Raw genomic sequence first — 18,301 nt, forward strand, 5'->3', positions numbered from 1 at the left:
TCACCAGCAGTTAGGCTCCGATTTCAGCCCTCCCCCCTACGGCAAGGGCAACCAAACACCCCCTCCCCCGCAATACCATTTGCCATCCCACCCCACCGCCGTGAACACTCAACCCCCATTACCTAACTGTACCCCGGGGCATGTCCCTCCCCACACACCCCTCAATTAGCTACTGCACAGCCCCCAGATCACAGCACCCAGTCCCTATAAGAAAGTCCCCAAACCCAAAACACTATCCATAGGCAAGAACTCCACCATTTCAACTTAAACTCCAGAATGGAGGTTAAAGAGAAGGAAGATCCCAATAAAGGTAAGTCGGGGACCGAGATGATGACAACGTGGGCCAAAAACAAAGTGGCAGGGTGAAGTGATACTGCATCTCCAGTAAGAGATCCACAAACACTAGAGGGATATTTTGCCCACTGCCCGCATACTCGCATCCTAACCCTAATGTGAGGGCCAGATTCACCTGGCTTCACCACACGAGCCTATGCGCCACAACACCTCATACCTCACCACTCTAAACTCTGCAGCCTTACCTATCCCAGTCACATATACATCCACCAGCCCAACACTCAAACCTAATCCTAAAGTCCAAGGGGGCACACACCCCAAGAAACCCTCGGCACATCTCAGAGATCATGCCACACCACCACAAACCCTAGGCACACCCCGACTAACCCTGGCCACACCCCCACAAACCCGATTACCTTTGTCAGGAGGGGCAAGATCCAAGAAAGGCAAGAGTTAGACCTGGTTAATGAAGGCGTGGGCCAGATCAAAGTGGCAGGGTCGCGTGAAATTGAATCTCAAGTGAGGAGATCAAAAAGCACAAGAGGGCTGATTTGCCCACTGCCCGCATACTCTCAACCTAACCCTTAGTGCTCCCTCCTCACCCCCTCCCACACCGTTCCCTCCTCATCCCCTCCCACAGCGTTCCCTCCTCACCCCTTCCCACAGTGTTCCCTCCTCACTCCCTCCCACAACGTTCCCTCCTCGCCCCCTCCCTTAGTTCCCTCCTCACCCCCAATACTGTTTCCTCCTCACCCCCTCCAACACCGTTCCCTCCTTTACCCCTCCTACACCGTTCCCTCCTCACTCCCTCCCACACCGTTCCCTCATCACCCCCCCATAGTGTTCCCTCCTCACCCCCTCCTACACCGTTCCCTCCTCACCCCCTCCCACACCGTTCCCTCATTTACCCCTCACACACCGTTCCCTCCTCACCCCCTCCCACAGTGTTCCCTCGTCACCCCCTCCCACACCGTTCCCTCCTCACCCCCTCCCACACCACTCCCTCCTCACCCCCTCCGACACCGTTCCCTCGTCTCCCCGTTGGTCCGCCATCTCTCCTTCACATTTTACCCCCCCAGACTGCTCGTTGGCTCGGCTCACCGTCATGACCACTTATCCCCACCCTGAGGACCCCGCTGACGCCTTCTCCCCTTCTCCCTCCCACCGCCACAAGGTCAAGATCACCCTGGAGGAAGCCGAGGGTTTCGATTTGGCATCCAACCGCGAGCACGAATTGTGCGTCCTGTCCAAGGACAGTGTTACCCTCAGCTGGAACCTGACCGCCTCGGGGCTGGGTGAGTACGACATCCACCTCTGAACATCGGGGGGGGAGGGATCGGCCCTGGGTTCCCCCATCACCTCCCCCCCCCATTGTTCCACAGTCCCCTGGGTCAGGGAGGGAGGGAGAGAATCGGCCCTGGGTTCCCCTTCGCCATCCCTGTCCCACCGACCCCTGGGTCAGGGAGGAGCGGTCCTTCTCTCTCTCTCTGGCTCTCTCTGTCTCTCCGTCTCTGTCTCTCTGTCCCACTGGTGTTGTAATGAGAGACACAGAGATGGCAGAGGAACTGAATGCATATTTTTCATCAGTCTTCAATGTAGAAGATGTCTGCAGTATACCAGACTTTCAAGAGCGTCAGGGAAGTGAGGTTTGTGCAGTGAAAATTACGACTGAGAAGGTGCTCAGGAAGTTTAATGGTCTGAGGGTGGATAAATCTCCTGGACCTGATGGAATGCACCCTCGGGTTCTGAAAGAAGTAGCTGGAGAGATTGCAGAGGCATTAACAACGATATTTCTAGAATCAATAGATTCTGGCATTTGGAGAATTGCAAATGTTACTCTGCTATTTAAGAAGGGTGGGAGGCAGCAGAAAGGAACCTCTAGACCTGTTAGCCTGATATCAGTGGTTGGGAAGTTGTTGGAATTGATTGTTAAGGATAAGATTACGGAGTACCTGGAGGCACATGACAAGATTTACCCAAGCCAGCATGGTTTCCTGAAAAGGAAATCCTGCCTGACTAACCTACTGTAGTTTTTCGAGGAGATGCAGTAGATGTGGTGTACTTGGATTTTCAGAGGGCTTTTGGCAAGGTGCCCCACACGAGGCTGCTTAGCAAGATAAGAGCCCATGGAATTACAGGGAAGTTACTAGCGTGGGTGGAACATTGGCTGGTCGGCAGAAAACAGAGAGTGGGAATAAAGGGATCCTATTCTGGCTGGCTGCTGGTTACCAGTGGAGTTCCACAGGGGTCAGTGTTGGGACTGCTGGTTTTTACAATGTATGTCAATGATTTGGACTATGGGATTCATGGATTTGTGGCTAAATCTGCTGATGTTACTAAGATAGGTGGAGGAGCGGGTAGTGTTGAGGAAGCAGAGAGCCTGCAGAGAGACTTAGATAGTTTAGGGGAATGGGCAAAGAAGTGGCAAATGAAATACAATGTTGGAAAGTGTATGGTCGTGCACTTCGGGGGAAGAAATAAACGGGCAGACTATTATTTAGATGGGGAGAGAATTCAAAATGCAGAGATGCAAAGGGACTTGCGAGTCCTTGTGCAGGATACACGAAAGGTTGACCTCCAGGTTGAGTCAGTGGTGAAGAAGGTGAATGCAATGTTGTTGTTCATTTCCAGAGGTATAGAATATAAGAGCAGGGATGTGATGTTGAGGCTCTATAAGACACTCGTGAGACCACACTTGGAGTATTGTGTGCAGTTTTGGGCTCCTTATTTCCCTGGAGTTCAGGAGAATGAGGGGGGATTTCATAGAAACGTTCTGAATGTTGAAAGTCCTGAACAGATTAGATATGGCACAGTTATTTCCCATGGTAGGGGAGTCTAGGACAAGAGGGCAGGACTTCAGGATTGAAGGACGTCCTTTTTGAACAGAGATGCAGAGAAATTACTTTAGTCAGATGGTGGTAAATCTGTGGAATTTGTTGCCACGAGTGGCTGTGGAGGCCAAGTCATTGGGTGTATTTAAGTCAGAGATCGATAGGTTCTTGATTAGCCAGGGCATCAAAGGGTATGGGGTGAAAACAGGGGAGTGGGGATGACTGAACGAATTGGATCAGCCCGTGATTGAATGGTGGAGCAGACTCGATGGGCTGAATGACCTACTTCAGCTCCTATATCTTATGGTCTCTCTCTCTCTCTCTCTCTCTCTGTCTGTCTCATCCTCTTCATTCCTCTTGACCCTCCCCTCCCCAACTCTATCCCGCTCACCCTCTCTGTTTTCCAGGCGAGGTGAACATCACGGTACGGGCAGAGTCCGTCAGCTCACCCATCCTGTGTGGGAATGAAGTCGTCGTCATCCCACCCCGGGGAGCCATCGACATCATCCGGAAGCCGCTGATTATTGAGGTCAGCGCGGTTCTCCGTGGCTGCTCGGAGCCGGAGTCCGTCCCCTCCTGGAGACGCCGCCTCCACGCACCGTGTCCCTGACTCGCCTTCTCCTCCGTCCCTCACTCCCGTAGCTCCTGACGTCCATTGCTCCTCACTTCCCTCCTCACTCCTCTCAATACCCTCCCTTTCCTCCTCACTCACAGCCCTCATTTCTCCCTCCCCCTTCCTCACTCCTCCCTCACTCTAAGCCCTCAATACCCTCACTCCTGTCTCCCAGTCCCCCCCCTTCACTCCCTCCCTCAACTTCTCTCACTCCGGACCACTTCCCTCCGTCCCTCTTTGCCCGTCGCTCTAACTCACCCCGTGTCTCCCTCTCTCCGCAGCCCGAAGGCTCAGAGGTTGAGTTGTCGCGCAGCTCCCTGCTCTGTCCCGCTGGTAGGTGGATTTCCACATGGTCTGAGGGGTTTTTTAAAAATGGATCCTGAGGTTCCAGTACGTGCCCGGGTGAGTCGCCAGGGCCTGCCTGAATTGTGGCCCTCTCCCTGTCAGCTTGAACCAGTCTGGCCATTCTCCTCCGACCTCTCTCATTAACAAGGCGTTGGGAAAAGGCAGGCAGAGCAGGGTTCCCCTGTGGCCATTCCCCTCAACAACAAGTCTACCGGTTTGGATACTGTTGGGTGGGGGATGACTTACCTGGGACTAGCTGCGGCAGCCAGATCTCTGGCACTGAGTCTGGTTCTGCAGTGCAGGAGGGAGGGTGGAAGAAGAGGAGAGCGGTAGTGATAGGGGACTCGATAATTAGTGGCACAGACAGGAGGTTCTGTGGTCGTGACAGAGACTCCCGGATGGTTTGTTGCCTCCCCAGTCCCAGGGTCAGGGACGTCTCTGATCGCGTGCCCAGCATTCTGAAGTGGGATGGTGATCAGCCAGATGTAGTGGTGCACATCGGTACCAATGACATAGCAAGGAAGAGTGAGGAGGTCCTGGACAGTGAGTATAGAGAGCTTGGTAGGAAGTTGAAAAGCAGGACCTCAAGGGTGGTAATCTCAGGATTGCTACCTGTGCCACGTGCCAGTGAGGGTAAGAATAGGATGCTCTGGTGGATGAACACGTGGCTGGGGAACTGGTGTAGGGGGCAGGATTTCAGATTTCAGGATCATTGGGACCTCTTCTGGGGCAGGCGGGACCCGTACAAGAGAGACAGGTTACATTTGAACTACAGGGGGACCAATATCCTTGCAGGGAGGTTTGTTAGCGCTATTGGGGAGGGTTTAAACTAGATTTGCAGGGGGATGGGAACCAGAGTGCCAGAGCAGGTAGTGGAGCGGGGGTGAAAATAAATGATATTAAAAGTTCATGCAAAGTCACAAATAGGAGGATTGTGAGTGGTGGTAATAATCTTCTGAGGTGTGTCTATTTCAATGAAAGGAGTATTGTGGGGAAGGCTGACGAGCTGAGGGTGTGGATTGACACATAGAATTACAACATTATAGCCGTTAGTGAAATTTGGCCGCAGGAGGGGCAGGACTGGCAGCTTAATGTTCCAGGGCTCCGATGTTTCAGACGTGATAGAGGCAACGGAACGAAGGGTGGGGTGGGGGTTGGCATTGCTTGTTAGGGAAAATATTACAGCAGTGCTCAGGCAGGACAGATTAGAGGGCTTGTCCACTGAGTCCTTATGGGTGGAGCTGAGAAACAGGAAAGGTATGGCCACATTAATGGGGTTGTATTGTAACCACCCAATAATCAGCGAGAATTGGAGGAGAAAATCTGCAGAGAGATTGCAGGCAACTGCAGGAAACATAAAGTTGTGATAGTAGGGGATTTTAATTTTCCACATATTGATTGGGACTCCCATACTGTTAAAGGTCTAGATGGGTTAGAGTTTGTAAAATGTGTTCAAGAAAGTTTTCAAAATCAATATATAGAGGTACCAACTAGAGAGGATGCAATATTAGATCTCCTATTAGAAAACGAGTTAGGGCAGGTGACAAAGTGTGTTTAGGGGAACACTTTGGTTCCAGTGATCAAAGCACCATTAGTTTCAATTTGATCACGGATAAAGATAGATCTGGTCCTTGGGTTGAGGTTCTAAACTGGAAAAAGGCCAAATTTGAAGAAATGAGAAAGGATCTAAAAAGCGTGGATTGGGACAGGTTGTTCTCTGGCAAGGATGTGATCGGTAAGTGGAAAGCCTTCAAAGGAGAAATTTTCAGAGTGCAGAGTTTGTATGTTCCTGTCAGGATTAAAGGCAAAGTGAATAGGAATAAGGAACCTTGGTTCTCAAGGGATATTGGAACTCTGATAAAGAAGAAGAGAGAGTTGTATGACATGTATAGGAAACAGGGAGCAAATAAGATGCTTGAGGAGTTAAAAAAAGTGAAAAAAAAAACATAAGAAAGAAATTAGGAGGGCTACAAGAAGACATGAGGTTGTTTTGGCAGTCAAGGTGAAGGTTAGTCCAAAGACCTTCTACAGGTATATTAAGAGCAAGAGGACTGTAAGGGATAGAATTTGTTCTCTTGAAGATCAGAGTGGTCGGCTATGTATGAAACCAAAAGAAATGGGGGAGACCTTAAATGGGTTTTTTTTGCATCTGTATTTACTAAGGAAACTGGCATGGAGTCAATGGAAATAAGGGAAACGAGTAGTGAGGTCATGGAACCTATACAGATTGAGGAGGAGGAGGTGCTTGCTATCTTGAGGTAAATCAGAGTAGATAAATCCCCAGGACCTGACAGGGTGTTCCCCCAGACCTTGAAGGAGATTAGTGTTGAAATTGCAGCGGCCCTGGCAGAAATATTTAAAATGTCGGTGTCTACGGGTGAGGTGCCGGAGGATTGGAGAGTGGCTCATGTTGTTCCGTTGTTTAAAAAAGGATCGAAAAGTAATCCGGGAAATTATAGGCCGGTAAGTTTGACGTCAGTAGCAGGGAAATTATTGGAAGGAGTACTAAGAGATAGGATCTACAAGTATTTGGATAGACAGGGACTTATTAGGGAGAGTCAACATGGCTTTGTGCATGGTAGGTCATGTTTAACAAATCTATTAAAGTTTTTCGAGGAGGTTACCAGGAAAGCGGATGAAGGGAAGGCAGTGGATATTGTGTACATGGACTTCAGTAAGGCCTTGACAAGGTCCCGCATGGGAGGTTAGTTTGGAAGATTCAGTCGTGAGGTATACATGGAGAGGTAGTAAATTGGATTAGACATTGGCTCAATGGAAGAAGCCAGAGAGTGGTAGTGGAGGATTGCTTCTTGGAGTGGAGGCCTGTGACTAGTAGTGTGCCACAGGGATCAGTGCTGGGTCCATTGTTATTTGTCATCTATATCAATGATCTGGATGATAAATTGGATCAGCAAATTTGCTGATGATACAAAGATTGAAGGTGTAGTAGACAGTGAGGAAGGTTTTCAGAGCCTGCAGATGGATTTGGACCAGCTCGAAAAATGGGCTGAAAAATGGCAGATGGAGTTTAATACTGACAAGTGTGAGGTATTGCACTTTGGAAGGACAAACCAAGGTAGAACATACAGGGTAAATGGTAAGGCACTGAGGAGTGCAGTAGAACAGAAGGATCTGGGAATACAGACACAAAATTCCCTGAAAGTGGCGTCATAGGTGGATAGGGTCATAAAAAGAGCTTTTGGTACATTGGACTTTATAAATCAAAGTATTGAGTATAAGAGTTGGAATGTTATGGTGAGGTTGTATAAGGCATTGGTGAGGCCGAATTAGGAGTATCCTCCAAATTACAGGAAGGATATTAACAAGGTTGGAAGAGTGCAGAGAAGGTTTACAAGGATGTTGCTGGGGATTGAGAAACTCAGTTACAGAGAAAGGTTGAATAGGTTAGGACTTTATTCCCTGGAGCATAGAAGAATGAGGGGAGATTTGATAGAGGTATATAAAATTATGACGGGTGTAGATAGAGTAAATGCAAGCAGGCTTTTTCCACTGAGGCTAGGGGAGAAAAAAAACAGAGGACATGGGTTAAGGGTGAGGGGGGAAAAGTTTAAAGGGAACATTAGAGGGGGTTTCTTCACACAGAGTGGTGGGAGTATGGAATGAGCTGCCAGACGAGGTGGTAAATGCGGACTCACTTTTAACATTTAAGAAAAACTTGGACAGGTACATGGATGAGAGGTGTATGGAGGGATATGGTCCGTGTGCAGGTCAGTGGGACTAGGCAGAGAAATGGTTCGGCACAGCCAAGAAGGGCCAAAAGGCCTGTTTCTGTGCTGTAATGTTCTATGGCACCTACTTCCAAGCACCTTAAAACTGTGCCCCCTCGTGCTAGCCATTTCAGCTCTGGGAAAAAGCCTCTGGCTATCCACACGATCAATGCCTCTCATCATCGTATACACCTCTATCAGGTCACCTCTCATCTTCCGTCGCTCCAAGGAGAAAAGGCCGAGTTCACTCAACCTACTCTCATAAGGCATGCTCCCCAATCCAGGCAACATCCTTGTAAATCTCCTCTGCACCCTTTCTGTGGTTTCCACATCCTTCCTGTAGTGAGGCGACCTGAACTGGGCACAGTACTCCAGGTGGGGTCTGACCAGGATCATATATAGCTGCAACATTACCTCTCGGCTCTTAAACTCAATCCCACGGTTGATGAAACCAACACAACACACGCCTTCTTATATAGGCATCCGTTAGTCTCATGAGACCATGGATTTGTGCCTTGGAAAGTTTCCAGGGCGCAGGCCTGGGCAGGGTTGTATGGAAGACCAGCAGCTGCCCATGCTGCAAGTCTCCCCTCTCTCCACGCCACCGATGTTGTCCAAGGGAAGGGCATTAGCACCCATACAGCTTGGCACCGGTGTCATCGCAGGGCAATGTGTGGTTAACTGCCTTGATCGAGGACACATCATGCTGCCTCAGCCGAGGCTCGAACTAGCGACCTTCAGATCACTAGACGAACGCCTTAACCACTTGGCCACGCGCCAACACACCATACGCCTTCTTAACAACACTGCCAACCTGATACTCCTTCTTAACAGCACTGTCAAAGCCACTTAGAGCACATTTCTTCCCCCATTCTGATGTTTGATCTGAGCAACAACCGAACCTCTTGACCATGTCTGTGTGCTTTCGTTCATTGAGTTGGTGCCCGTGATTGGCTGATCAGATATTTGCATTAATGAGCAGCTGCACAGGGGTACCTAATGAAGAGGCCACTGGGCGTGAATCTGGGTCTGAACCCAATTCTGTAGTCACAGCAGGGCTGGAGACAGGAGAAGACACCCTCCTCTTGCCAAAGGCCTTTGAGTATGACCTGTTCCTCTGTCCCACCCCCAGGGAAGGAGATCACGGAGAAGATCCACCTGCAGGTCCCGGAAGACGTGGTGGAAGGGTCGGCCAGAGCCTACGTCACCGTGCTGGGTAAGGAGGTGCTGCATCGGGCAGTGCCATATGGCAGACACCCGGTCCACCTGCCCATTCTGCGGGCGGGAGGAGTCAATGTACCACGCGTTAACGGCACGTGAGAGGGTGCAGCCACTCTTTCAGTTTCTCATAGAGCTGCCGCTGAGGTTCTGGCTGCACCTTAGACCCGCACCTACGGGCCCCCAGTTCAGAGGGAGCGGGTCGTGACGAGGATTCTTCTTGGCTTGCTCCTGGGCCTGGCCAAGATGGCCATTCACAGGTCTAGGCGGCAGAAGGTGGAGGCCACTGCCAGGACTGACGGCCTGCCCCTTTTCTGAGGATACGTCCGTGCCCGGCTGTCCTTGGTGAGGGAGCATGCGGTCCCTTGGGCACACTGGGGGGCTTCCTGGAGCAGAGGGCCCTCGTGGTATTGACTGTTTAATAGACGGTAGTAACCATATTTTAATTTGAACATACTGTATTGTAAATATTGATTATTTGTAAATGAACTTTGACAGTTTTGTAAAAGAAAAGGGGAGTGTAGCAACCTCACTCTTGCTATGGGGTCGGAGCGTCTGGGAACTCGAAAGCCTCGTTTATAGTGAGACGCGATCTGTGACCCCGTGACCCCCCTCTCTCACCTGCAGGTGATCTCATGGGGAGTGCAATGGAAAATCTGGACCACTTGCTCAAACTGCCCACGGGCTGCGGAGAGCAGAACATGGTTAAGTTCGCCCCCAACATCTACGTGCTCAGTTACCTGCAGAAGACGCACCAGCTCACACCCCAAATCAAGGATAAAGCTCTCGGCTTCCTGCGGATAGGTAATACACTGGCACGGCCCATTTCCCCCTCACACCAGCTGTGAGGCATGAGAGAGGGACTGTGTGTGTGAGAGAGAGAGAGAGAGGGAGAGACTGGTGTGTGCAAGGGAGACAGAGAGAGAAAGAGAAATAAAATCTTGCCCGCTATCACAATTAATTAGCACTTCAAAGATCAAATCTCCATTTTTCTGTAAAAATCTGGTGAATTTTTTCTTTCTTTTCAAATCTTTTTATTGTTATACAGGAAAAATAACATGAGTACATAGAAGTAACAACATTTACAATGCCTCAAAAAAAATTATCTTAAAGATTGAAAAAAAATTTTGTGATAACAAAAAAAACCTACTAAGCAGAAAAGTGAGAGAAAAAGAAAGAACCCATCAGGTGTGCAACCCCGGAGGCATGCGTCATACAAAAAGCTTCTAAAAATAAACATCAAACCGCCAGCAAGAAAAGAAAATATACTAAAAAATTTACAATTAGATCGTGGAAAAATTATATCAATTAACTGAAATGATAATAACGAGCAAATGAGCCCCATCTTTTCTCAAAATCAAATAAAGGTTCAAAGGTTTGACTTCTAATTTTCTCCGAACTAAGATATAGCATCACTTGAGAGAACCATTGTGACAAAGTGGGAGCTGATGTATCCTTCCACTTCAACAAAATGCCCCTCCTAGTTATCAATGTAACAAATTCAATAACATGTTGGTCAGACACAGAAATATCATGAATATTTCGAGGAATTATTCCAAAAAGCACAGTTAATTTATTAGGCTGTAAATTAATTTTAAGTGCTTTAGAAATTTTTGAAAAAAACCGACTTCCAGAACTGTTTCATTATAGAACAAGACCAAAACATATGTGTCAGTTTAGCTATCTCAGTTTTATGTCTATCACAATGACTATCAACATTAGAAAAGATTTTAGAAAGTCTCTCCTTTGTCAAATGATAACGATGTACAATTTTAAATTGAATCAATGAATGGCTAGCACAAATTGAAGAAGAGTTAACCAACTTCAATATCCGCATCCAATCCTCCATCATAAAAGTGAAATTAAGTTCCTTTTCCCAATCCTGTTTAACCTTAGATAAAGGATGCTTAGCCCATTGTAATAATAAATTATAAATTCTTCCAATAGAACCCTTAATCAAAGGATTCATACTCATAATAGTATCTAACAGGTCAGCCTCCAATATGTAAGGAAAATTACTTAAATATTTTTGTAAAAAATGTCTAACTTGAAGGTATTGCAGAAAGTGTGAGTATGAAGGAGAATATTTATCAATTAATTGTTCGAAAGACATCAATCTATCTTCTTTAAATAAATCCAAAAAAGAATTAATACCTTTGTTTTTCCAAAGTAAAAAAATTGGATTACTCAAAGAAGGCTTAAAAAAATAATTTTAGTAAATTAAACAACAAAGTTTAAATTTTTTAAGATGAAAGAAATTGCAGAATTGGAGACAAATTTGTGAAGGATACTTAATCACAGGATATAGGTTTAAATTAACAACTTTAACTAATTGCATAGGTAAAGGAGCTCCCAATAACAAGGTTAAATAAAACTGTTTTACAACTTTCAGTTCCAGGTCTACCCAAATTGGCCGATCGCTCTTATCAACCCAGTATAACCAAAAAAGACATGTATCGCACATTAACAGCCCAATAATACATTCTTAGATTAGGCAAAGCGAGACCTCCATCCTTTTTCAATTTTTGTAAGTGACATTTACTAATTCTTGGTCTTTTATTATTCCAAATAAATGATAAAATAATAGAATCAATCTGATCAATAAACTTCCTAGTCAAAAAGATAGGAATATTCTGAAATAAATATAAAAATTTCGGTAAAATCATCATTTTAACTGTATGAATACGACCAACAAATGAAAATGCAAGTGGACTCCATCTACTAAATAAATACTTTATAGAGTCTACTAAGGGAACAAAATTGGCTTTATAAAGATCCTTATATTTTTTAGTAATTATAATACCTAAATATCTAAAAGAGTCTGTAATTTTAAAAGGAGTATTATCATATATAGAGACAGAATAATTTAAAGGAAACAATTCACTTTTATTAAAATTTATTTTATATCCTGAAAAACCTCCAAATTCATTAAATAATTTTAGCAAGTCAGGAATGGATTTGTCAGGGTTAGATATATAAACTAATAAATCATCAGAGACCTTATGCATGGTCTCATTCACAAGAGATCCCATGGATATTTTTAGCCTCACGAAGAGCAATAGCAAGGGGTTCTAATATTAAATTAAACAACAAAAGACTTAATGGACAGCCTTGCCTTGTCCCCCATGAAAGCTGAGAAAAGGAGACCTACAATTGTTAGTAACAACAGTAGCAATAGGGGTTTATATATCATTTTAATCCAATTATTAAAATTACCACCAAAGCCAAATTTCTCTAAAACATTGAATAAATATTTCAATTCGACTCGGTGGAACGCTTTTTCAGCATCCAAAGATACAACACATTTTGGAGTTTTAAAAGAGGACAAATATATATATATAATTCATAAAGCTATTTTTTTCAATGCAATCTGGTAAGTCCCCAGGACTTGATGGCTATCCTGTAGAATTTTATAAAAAATTTGGAAAGTTGCTTTCTCTGTATATGTTGGAAATGTTTAAGGATTCTTTTGTGAAAGGCAACTTACCCTCTACTTTTTATGAGGCTTCTGTTTCTTTAATTCTTAACAAAGATAAAGATCCTACTGAAATATACACCTATTTCATTACGGAATATCAACGCTAAGATTTTGTCAAAGATAATGGCCAATCGATTGGAGAATATTTTGGGTAAAATTATTTTTAGAGATCAAACAGGCTTTATAAAGGGTCGCTATTCTTTTTCAAACTTTCGGAGACTATTTAACATTATGTATTCGTCCTCTTTTAAAATCTGGTGAATTTTTTTTTGATCCCCGGGCTCTTTTAGGAGTCCAAGAATGAGTTGCCTTGCAGTCGTTTATTTTAAAGTTTAAGCAAAGGAACAGGTGCAGATGATGTGAAACCTCAGACAAAGACAAGATAGTGATTTGTGCAGACTGACACTCTGACTCTGAGGTAAGGCCACATCCCTGGGACAGGCAAAAGGAGAATTAAAACGGCGTGCGTGTCATATAACCGTAGTGTCTGCTATACCACTTTGCTACCAGCAGGGGGAGACACACACCACATGTTGTGAAAATATAAGCCTTAAAAATGTTGGTAACTTCAATTTTCGTCCTGATGCAAACTTTAGTAGTTGAACTCAAAAACAACTGACTCCAACACAGCAAAGCACCTAATGGAAGCAGTATTTGACATTGCATAGAGATGTGGGAGAGCAAGGAGGGATGATGTGTATGTTTCTGAGAGAGAGAGAGACTGGTTGTGTGTGTGTGTGTGTCTGTGTGTGTGTGTTTGTGTGTCTGTGTGTGTATGTGTGTGTGTGTGTGTGTGTGTGTTTGTGTGTCTGTGTGTGTGTGTGTCTGTGTGTGTGAGTGTGTCTGTCTGTGTGTGTGTGTCTGTGTGAGTGTGTGTGTGTGTGTGTGTGTGTGTGTGTCTGTGTCTGTGTGTGTTTGTGTGTCTGTGTGTGTGTGTGTGTGTGTGTGTGTGTGTGTTTGTGTGTCTGTGTGTGTGTGTGTCTGTGTGTGTGAGTGTGTGTGAATGTGTGTGTGTGTGTGTGTGTGTGTGTGTGTGTGTGTGTGTGTGTGTGCACACCATGGTCTCATGAGACTAACAGATGCATATATATTAAATAAGTAAATTACAAGAAAAGCACGAGTCAGGGAGTGTTCAAAGTTCAGAGTTCAAAGTAAAGTTTATTATCAGAGTACGTAGATGCCACCACATAACCCTGACATTCGTTTTCCTGCGGGCATTCTCAGCAAGTCTATAGAAGCAACTATAACAGGATCAGTGGACAACATACTGAGCAAGTGGAGATATAAATAAGAGCAATAAAGAACGAGCATGAAATAACAAGATTACAGAGTCCTTAAGTGAGTGTAGCTATCCCCTTTTGTTCAGGAGCCTGATGTAACTGCTCTTGAACCTGGTGGTCCGAGTCCTGAGGCCCCTGTGCCTTCTACCTGATGGCAGCAGCAACAAAATGGCATAAGAGCGTCAGATCATAAGATGCAGGAGCAGATTAGGAAACTCAGCCCATCGAGTCCACTCCGATGGCTGATCCCGGATCCCATTCAAACCCACACACCTGCCCTCTCACCATATCACTTCATGCCTTGACCAATCAAGAACCTATCAACCTCTGTCTCAAACACATAAAGGCTTGGCCTCCTCAGCTGCCTGTGGCAAAGAAATGATTTTGCTACCTCAACAAGTTAGGAACTACTAAGAATTTGAAGATATTGACGATCATCCTGAACATTACCATGAAAATGAAGATCTGGAGGATATAATCATCGAAAGCATTGCATGAAGACGATCCACTTACCCATGGACTTGGCCTCCACTGCAGTCTGTGGCAGAGCGTTCCACAGATTCACCACTCTGGCCAAAAGAAATCCTCCTTACTTATGTTCAATTTTGAGGCTGTGGTTGGGATTGGAATCGAGTCTCTCTGGGTTGATTTAAGAAATGACAAGGGTAAAAGGACCCTAATGGCAGTTGTATACAGTCCTCCAAACAGCAGCCGGGATGTGGATTACAAATTACAGTAGGAGATAGAATAGGCGTATCAGAAGGGCAATGTCATGATAATCGTTGGGGATTTTAACATGAAAGTGGATTGGGAGAACCAGGCCAGTACTGGATCGCAAGAGAGAATTTGTAGAATGTCTAGGGGATGGCTTTTTAGAACAGCTTTATGCTAAGCCCACCAGGGGATCGGTGGTGTTGGATTGGGTGTTGTGCAATGATCCGGGGTGATAAGAGAGCTTAAGGTTAAGGAACCCTTAGGGAACAGTGATCACAATATGATTGAGTTCTTGAGAGGGAAAAATTAAAATCGAATGTGTCGGTACTTCAGTGGAATAAAGGAAATTACAATGGCATGAGATGGGAACGGGCTGAAGTTGACTGCAAAGGGACATTTGCAGGAAGGACAGCAGAGCAGCAATGGCTGGAGTTTCTGCAAAAAATGAGGGAAGTACAAGACAGATATATTCCAAATAAGAAGAAATTTTCAAATGGAAGAAGGACACTGCCAGGGCTGACAAGTGAAGTCAGAGCCAAAGTAAAAGCAAAAGAGAGGGCATACAAGGAAGCCAGAGCTAGTGGGAAGATAGAGGATTGGGAAGCTTTTAAAAACTGGCAGAAGGAAACTAAGAAGGTCATTTGGAAGGAAGAGATGAATTATGAGAGGAAGCTGGTGATTAATATCAAAGAAGATGATCAAAGCTTTTTTTAAGTATATAAAGGGTAAAAGAGAGTCAAGGGTAGATATAGGACCAATACAAAATGACGCTGGAGATACTGTAATGAGAGTTGCAGAGATGGCAGAGGAACTGAATGCGTATTTTTCATCGGTCTTCACATTGGAAGACATCACTGTGAACCTCCTCTGGATTCTCTCCAATGACAACATATCCTTTCTGAGATACGGGGCCCAAAACTGTTGACAATACTCCAAGTGCAGCCTATTATCTTATAAAGACTCAGCATTATCTCCTGGCTTTCATATTCTAATTCCCCTTGCAATAAATGCCAACATTACATTTGCCTTCATTACCACAGACTCAACCTGTAAATTAACCTTCTGGGAGTCTTGCACGAGGGCTCCCAATTCCCTCTGCACCTCTGAGGTTTGAACCTTCTCCCCATTTAGGTAATAGTCCGCACTATTGTTCCTTTTACCAAAATGCATTATCATACATTTCCCAACACTGTATTCCACCTGCCACTTTTTTGCCCATTCTTCCAATTTGTCTAAGTCCTGCTGAAATTGCATTGCTTCCTCAGCACTACCTGCCCCTCCACCTATCTGTATCGTCTGCAAACTTTGCCACAGAGCCATCAATTCCATTATCTAAATCATTGACAAACAATGTGAAAAGTAGTTGGTCCCAGTACTGACCCCTGAAGAACACAAGTCACCGGCAGATGACCGGAAAAGGTCCCTTTTATTCCCACTCGCTGCCTCCCTGCCAGGGCTTTTGATGACGCTTACTGCTTTTCATGAGTTTAAGGACCGTTCAGGAATCTGACGGCGGAGGGGAGGAAGCTGTTCCTGAATCATTGAGCGTGTGGTAGTAACGGGAAAAGGGCATGTCCCGGGATGGTGATGGATTCTGCCTTCCTGAGGCACTGTCTGTTGAAGGTGTCCTCGAGGGTGGGGAGTGTTGTGCCCCTGAGAGAGCCCGCTGGGTCTGCTGCCACTTCCAATCTTCTCCGTACCAGGCCGAGCTGGAATGCTCTCATCGAGCGTCTGTAGGGATTTGTTAGTTAGGAGTCTTTGGTGACAGATCAAACCTCCTCAAATTCCTAACTAAATACAGCCGCTGGCTGGCCTTCCTGATGGTGCTGAGCTGGGTACAGGCCACATTTCGTGACACATGCCGGTAATAACAAACCTGTTCCGGGTTCTGAGAGCTGTAACGATCCCTTTCTCCTGCTCACAGGATATCAACGCCAGCTGAACTATAAGCACGTCGACGGTTCTTTCAGTGCCTTCGGGAGCCGGGACCGAGAGGGGAACACCTGGTAAGCGGTGTTGGGGTGGGCGGTAATTCCTGCCTCTGGTATCACACACCCTGCATGCCCCTCAGCGCAGAAAGAGGAGGGGAAGCAGAGACAGAGGGAGCCACACGAGGTGAAGGAATGAGGCAGGCTAGAGGGAAATATAGGGGGAATGTGACGGGGAGAGGATAAAGAATGGGAAACAGATGAGGGAGGGAGGGAGGGAAGGGGACTGACAGGAGGTGGAGGGGATTTGGGGGCAGGTAACAGAGAGGTAGGGAGAGCGAGAAAGGAGCTAGACAGAGAGAGAGAGAGAGTGAACCATTACCTCTCTTGTCCATGTTACTAACATCCCCTTGATTAGGTCCATCCGTTCTTTCATGCAAGCATCGAACCAGCCAATCACACGGCAGCAATCCATGCAGATAAAGCACACCGATGAGGCCAGGAGGTTCGGTTGTTGTTCAGACCAAACATCAGAATGGGGGAATAATTGTGATCTAACTGACTTTGACCATGGGAATGATTGTTGGTGCCAGAATGGGTGGTTTGAGTATCGCAGAAACTGCTAATCTCCTGGGATTTTCACGCACAGCAGTCTCTAGAATTTACGGAGAACAATGCTAAAAACATCCAGCGAGCGGCAGTTCTGTGGGCGAAAATGCCTTGTTAGAGAGACAGGTCAGAGGTGAATGACCAGACTGGTTCAATCTGACAGGAAGGTAACTGTAACTTCAATTACCACGCGTTACAAAAATGATGCTCAGAAGAACAGAGAACATAGAATAGTACAGCACACCTCAGCACATAGTACAGAGCATCTCCGAACACACAACACCTTGAACCATGAAGTGGATAGGCTACAGCAGTAGAAGACCACAATCGTACACTCGTGACCTCTTTATCTGCATCTGAATCGTGAGGGCCTCCGTCAGTCAGGGCCGACCATGGATTTCGTGTCCCAGCTGTCCGGATACGCAAGCCAGGAGAACACGACACGGCTGAACGAGCTGTTGCCCAGGCAGCAGGCTTCCCCTCTCCACGCATCTGAGGAGCCCTAAGGAACGGCAGAGACCCATACAGTTCGGCACCAGGAGTTGCCAGTCAGCATTGAACTCAATGTAAGACTGCCTTAGGGACTCCAGCTCCAGATTTTTCCCTTGGGATTTATTCCTGAAGCCTTCCCCATGAGTGGGTATGGCCACAAGGCAGCGGAGGTTTGCGATCAGATTTTACCTTCCAGGGATAAAGTTTAAGAGTCGCAATGTAATGGTGCAGCTCTATAAAACTCTGGTTCGGCCACACTTGGAGTACTGTGTCCAGCTCTGGTCGCCTCACTACAGGAAGGATGTGGAAGCATTAGAAAGGGTGCAGAGGAGATTTACAAGGATGCTGCCTGGTTTAGAAAGTATGCATTACGATCAGAGATTAAGGGAGCGAGGGCTTTACTCTTTGGAGAGGAGGATGAGAGCAGACATGATAGAGGTGTACAAGATAATGAGAGGAATAGATAGAGTGGATAGCCAGCGCCTCTTCTCCTGGGCACCACTGCTCAATACAAGAGGACATGGCTTTAAGGTAAGGGGTGGCAAGTTGAAGGGGGATATTAGAGGAAGGTTTTTTACTCAGAGAGTGGTTGGTGCGTGGAAAGCACTGCCTGAGTCAGTGGTGGAGGCAGATACACTAGTGAAGTTTAAGAGACTACTAGACAGGTATATGGAGGAATTTAAGTTGGGGGGTTATATAGGAGGCAGGGTTTGAGGGTTGGCACAACATTGTGGGCGAAGGGCCTGTACTGCGCTGTACTATTCTATGTTC

General features: G+C 46.1%; 1 protein-coding gene across 1 annotated transcript in view; it reads left to right on the forward strand.

Annotated features, from left to right (window-relative positions):
* Nucleotides 1-1,399: 1,399 nt before the first annotated feature.
* LOC140208163 (alpha-2-macroglobulin-like) overlaps nt 1,400-18,301 on the forward strand; it is a 41,326-nt gene continuing 24,424 nt past the window's right edge. The window contains exons 1-6 of the mRNA XM_072276643.1: nt 1,400-1,589; nt 3,533-3,654; nt 4,020-4,071; nt 8,944-9,027; nt 9,657-9,833; nt 16,426-16,507. Of these exons, the coding sequence (XP_072132744.1) occupies nt 1,400-1,589; nt 3,533-3,654; nt 4,020-4,071; nt 8,944-9,027; nt 9,657-9,833; nt 16,426-16,507 (707 nt within the window). The remainder of the gene's footprint in view (nt 1,590-3,532; nt 3,655-4,019; nt 4,072-8,943; nt 9,028-9,656; nt 9,834-16,425; nt 16,508-18,301) is intronic.

This window comes from Mobula birostris, chromosome 13, assembly GCF_030028105.1.
Source record: "Mobula birostris isolate sMobBir1 chromosome 13, sMobBir1.hap1, whole genome shotgun sequence".
Lineage (NCBI taxonomy): Eukaryota > Metazoa > Chordata > Chondrichthyes > Myliobatiformes > Myliobatidae > Mobula > Mobula birostris.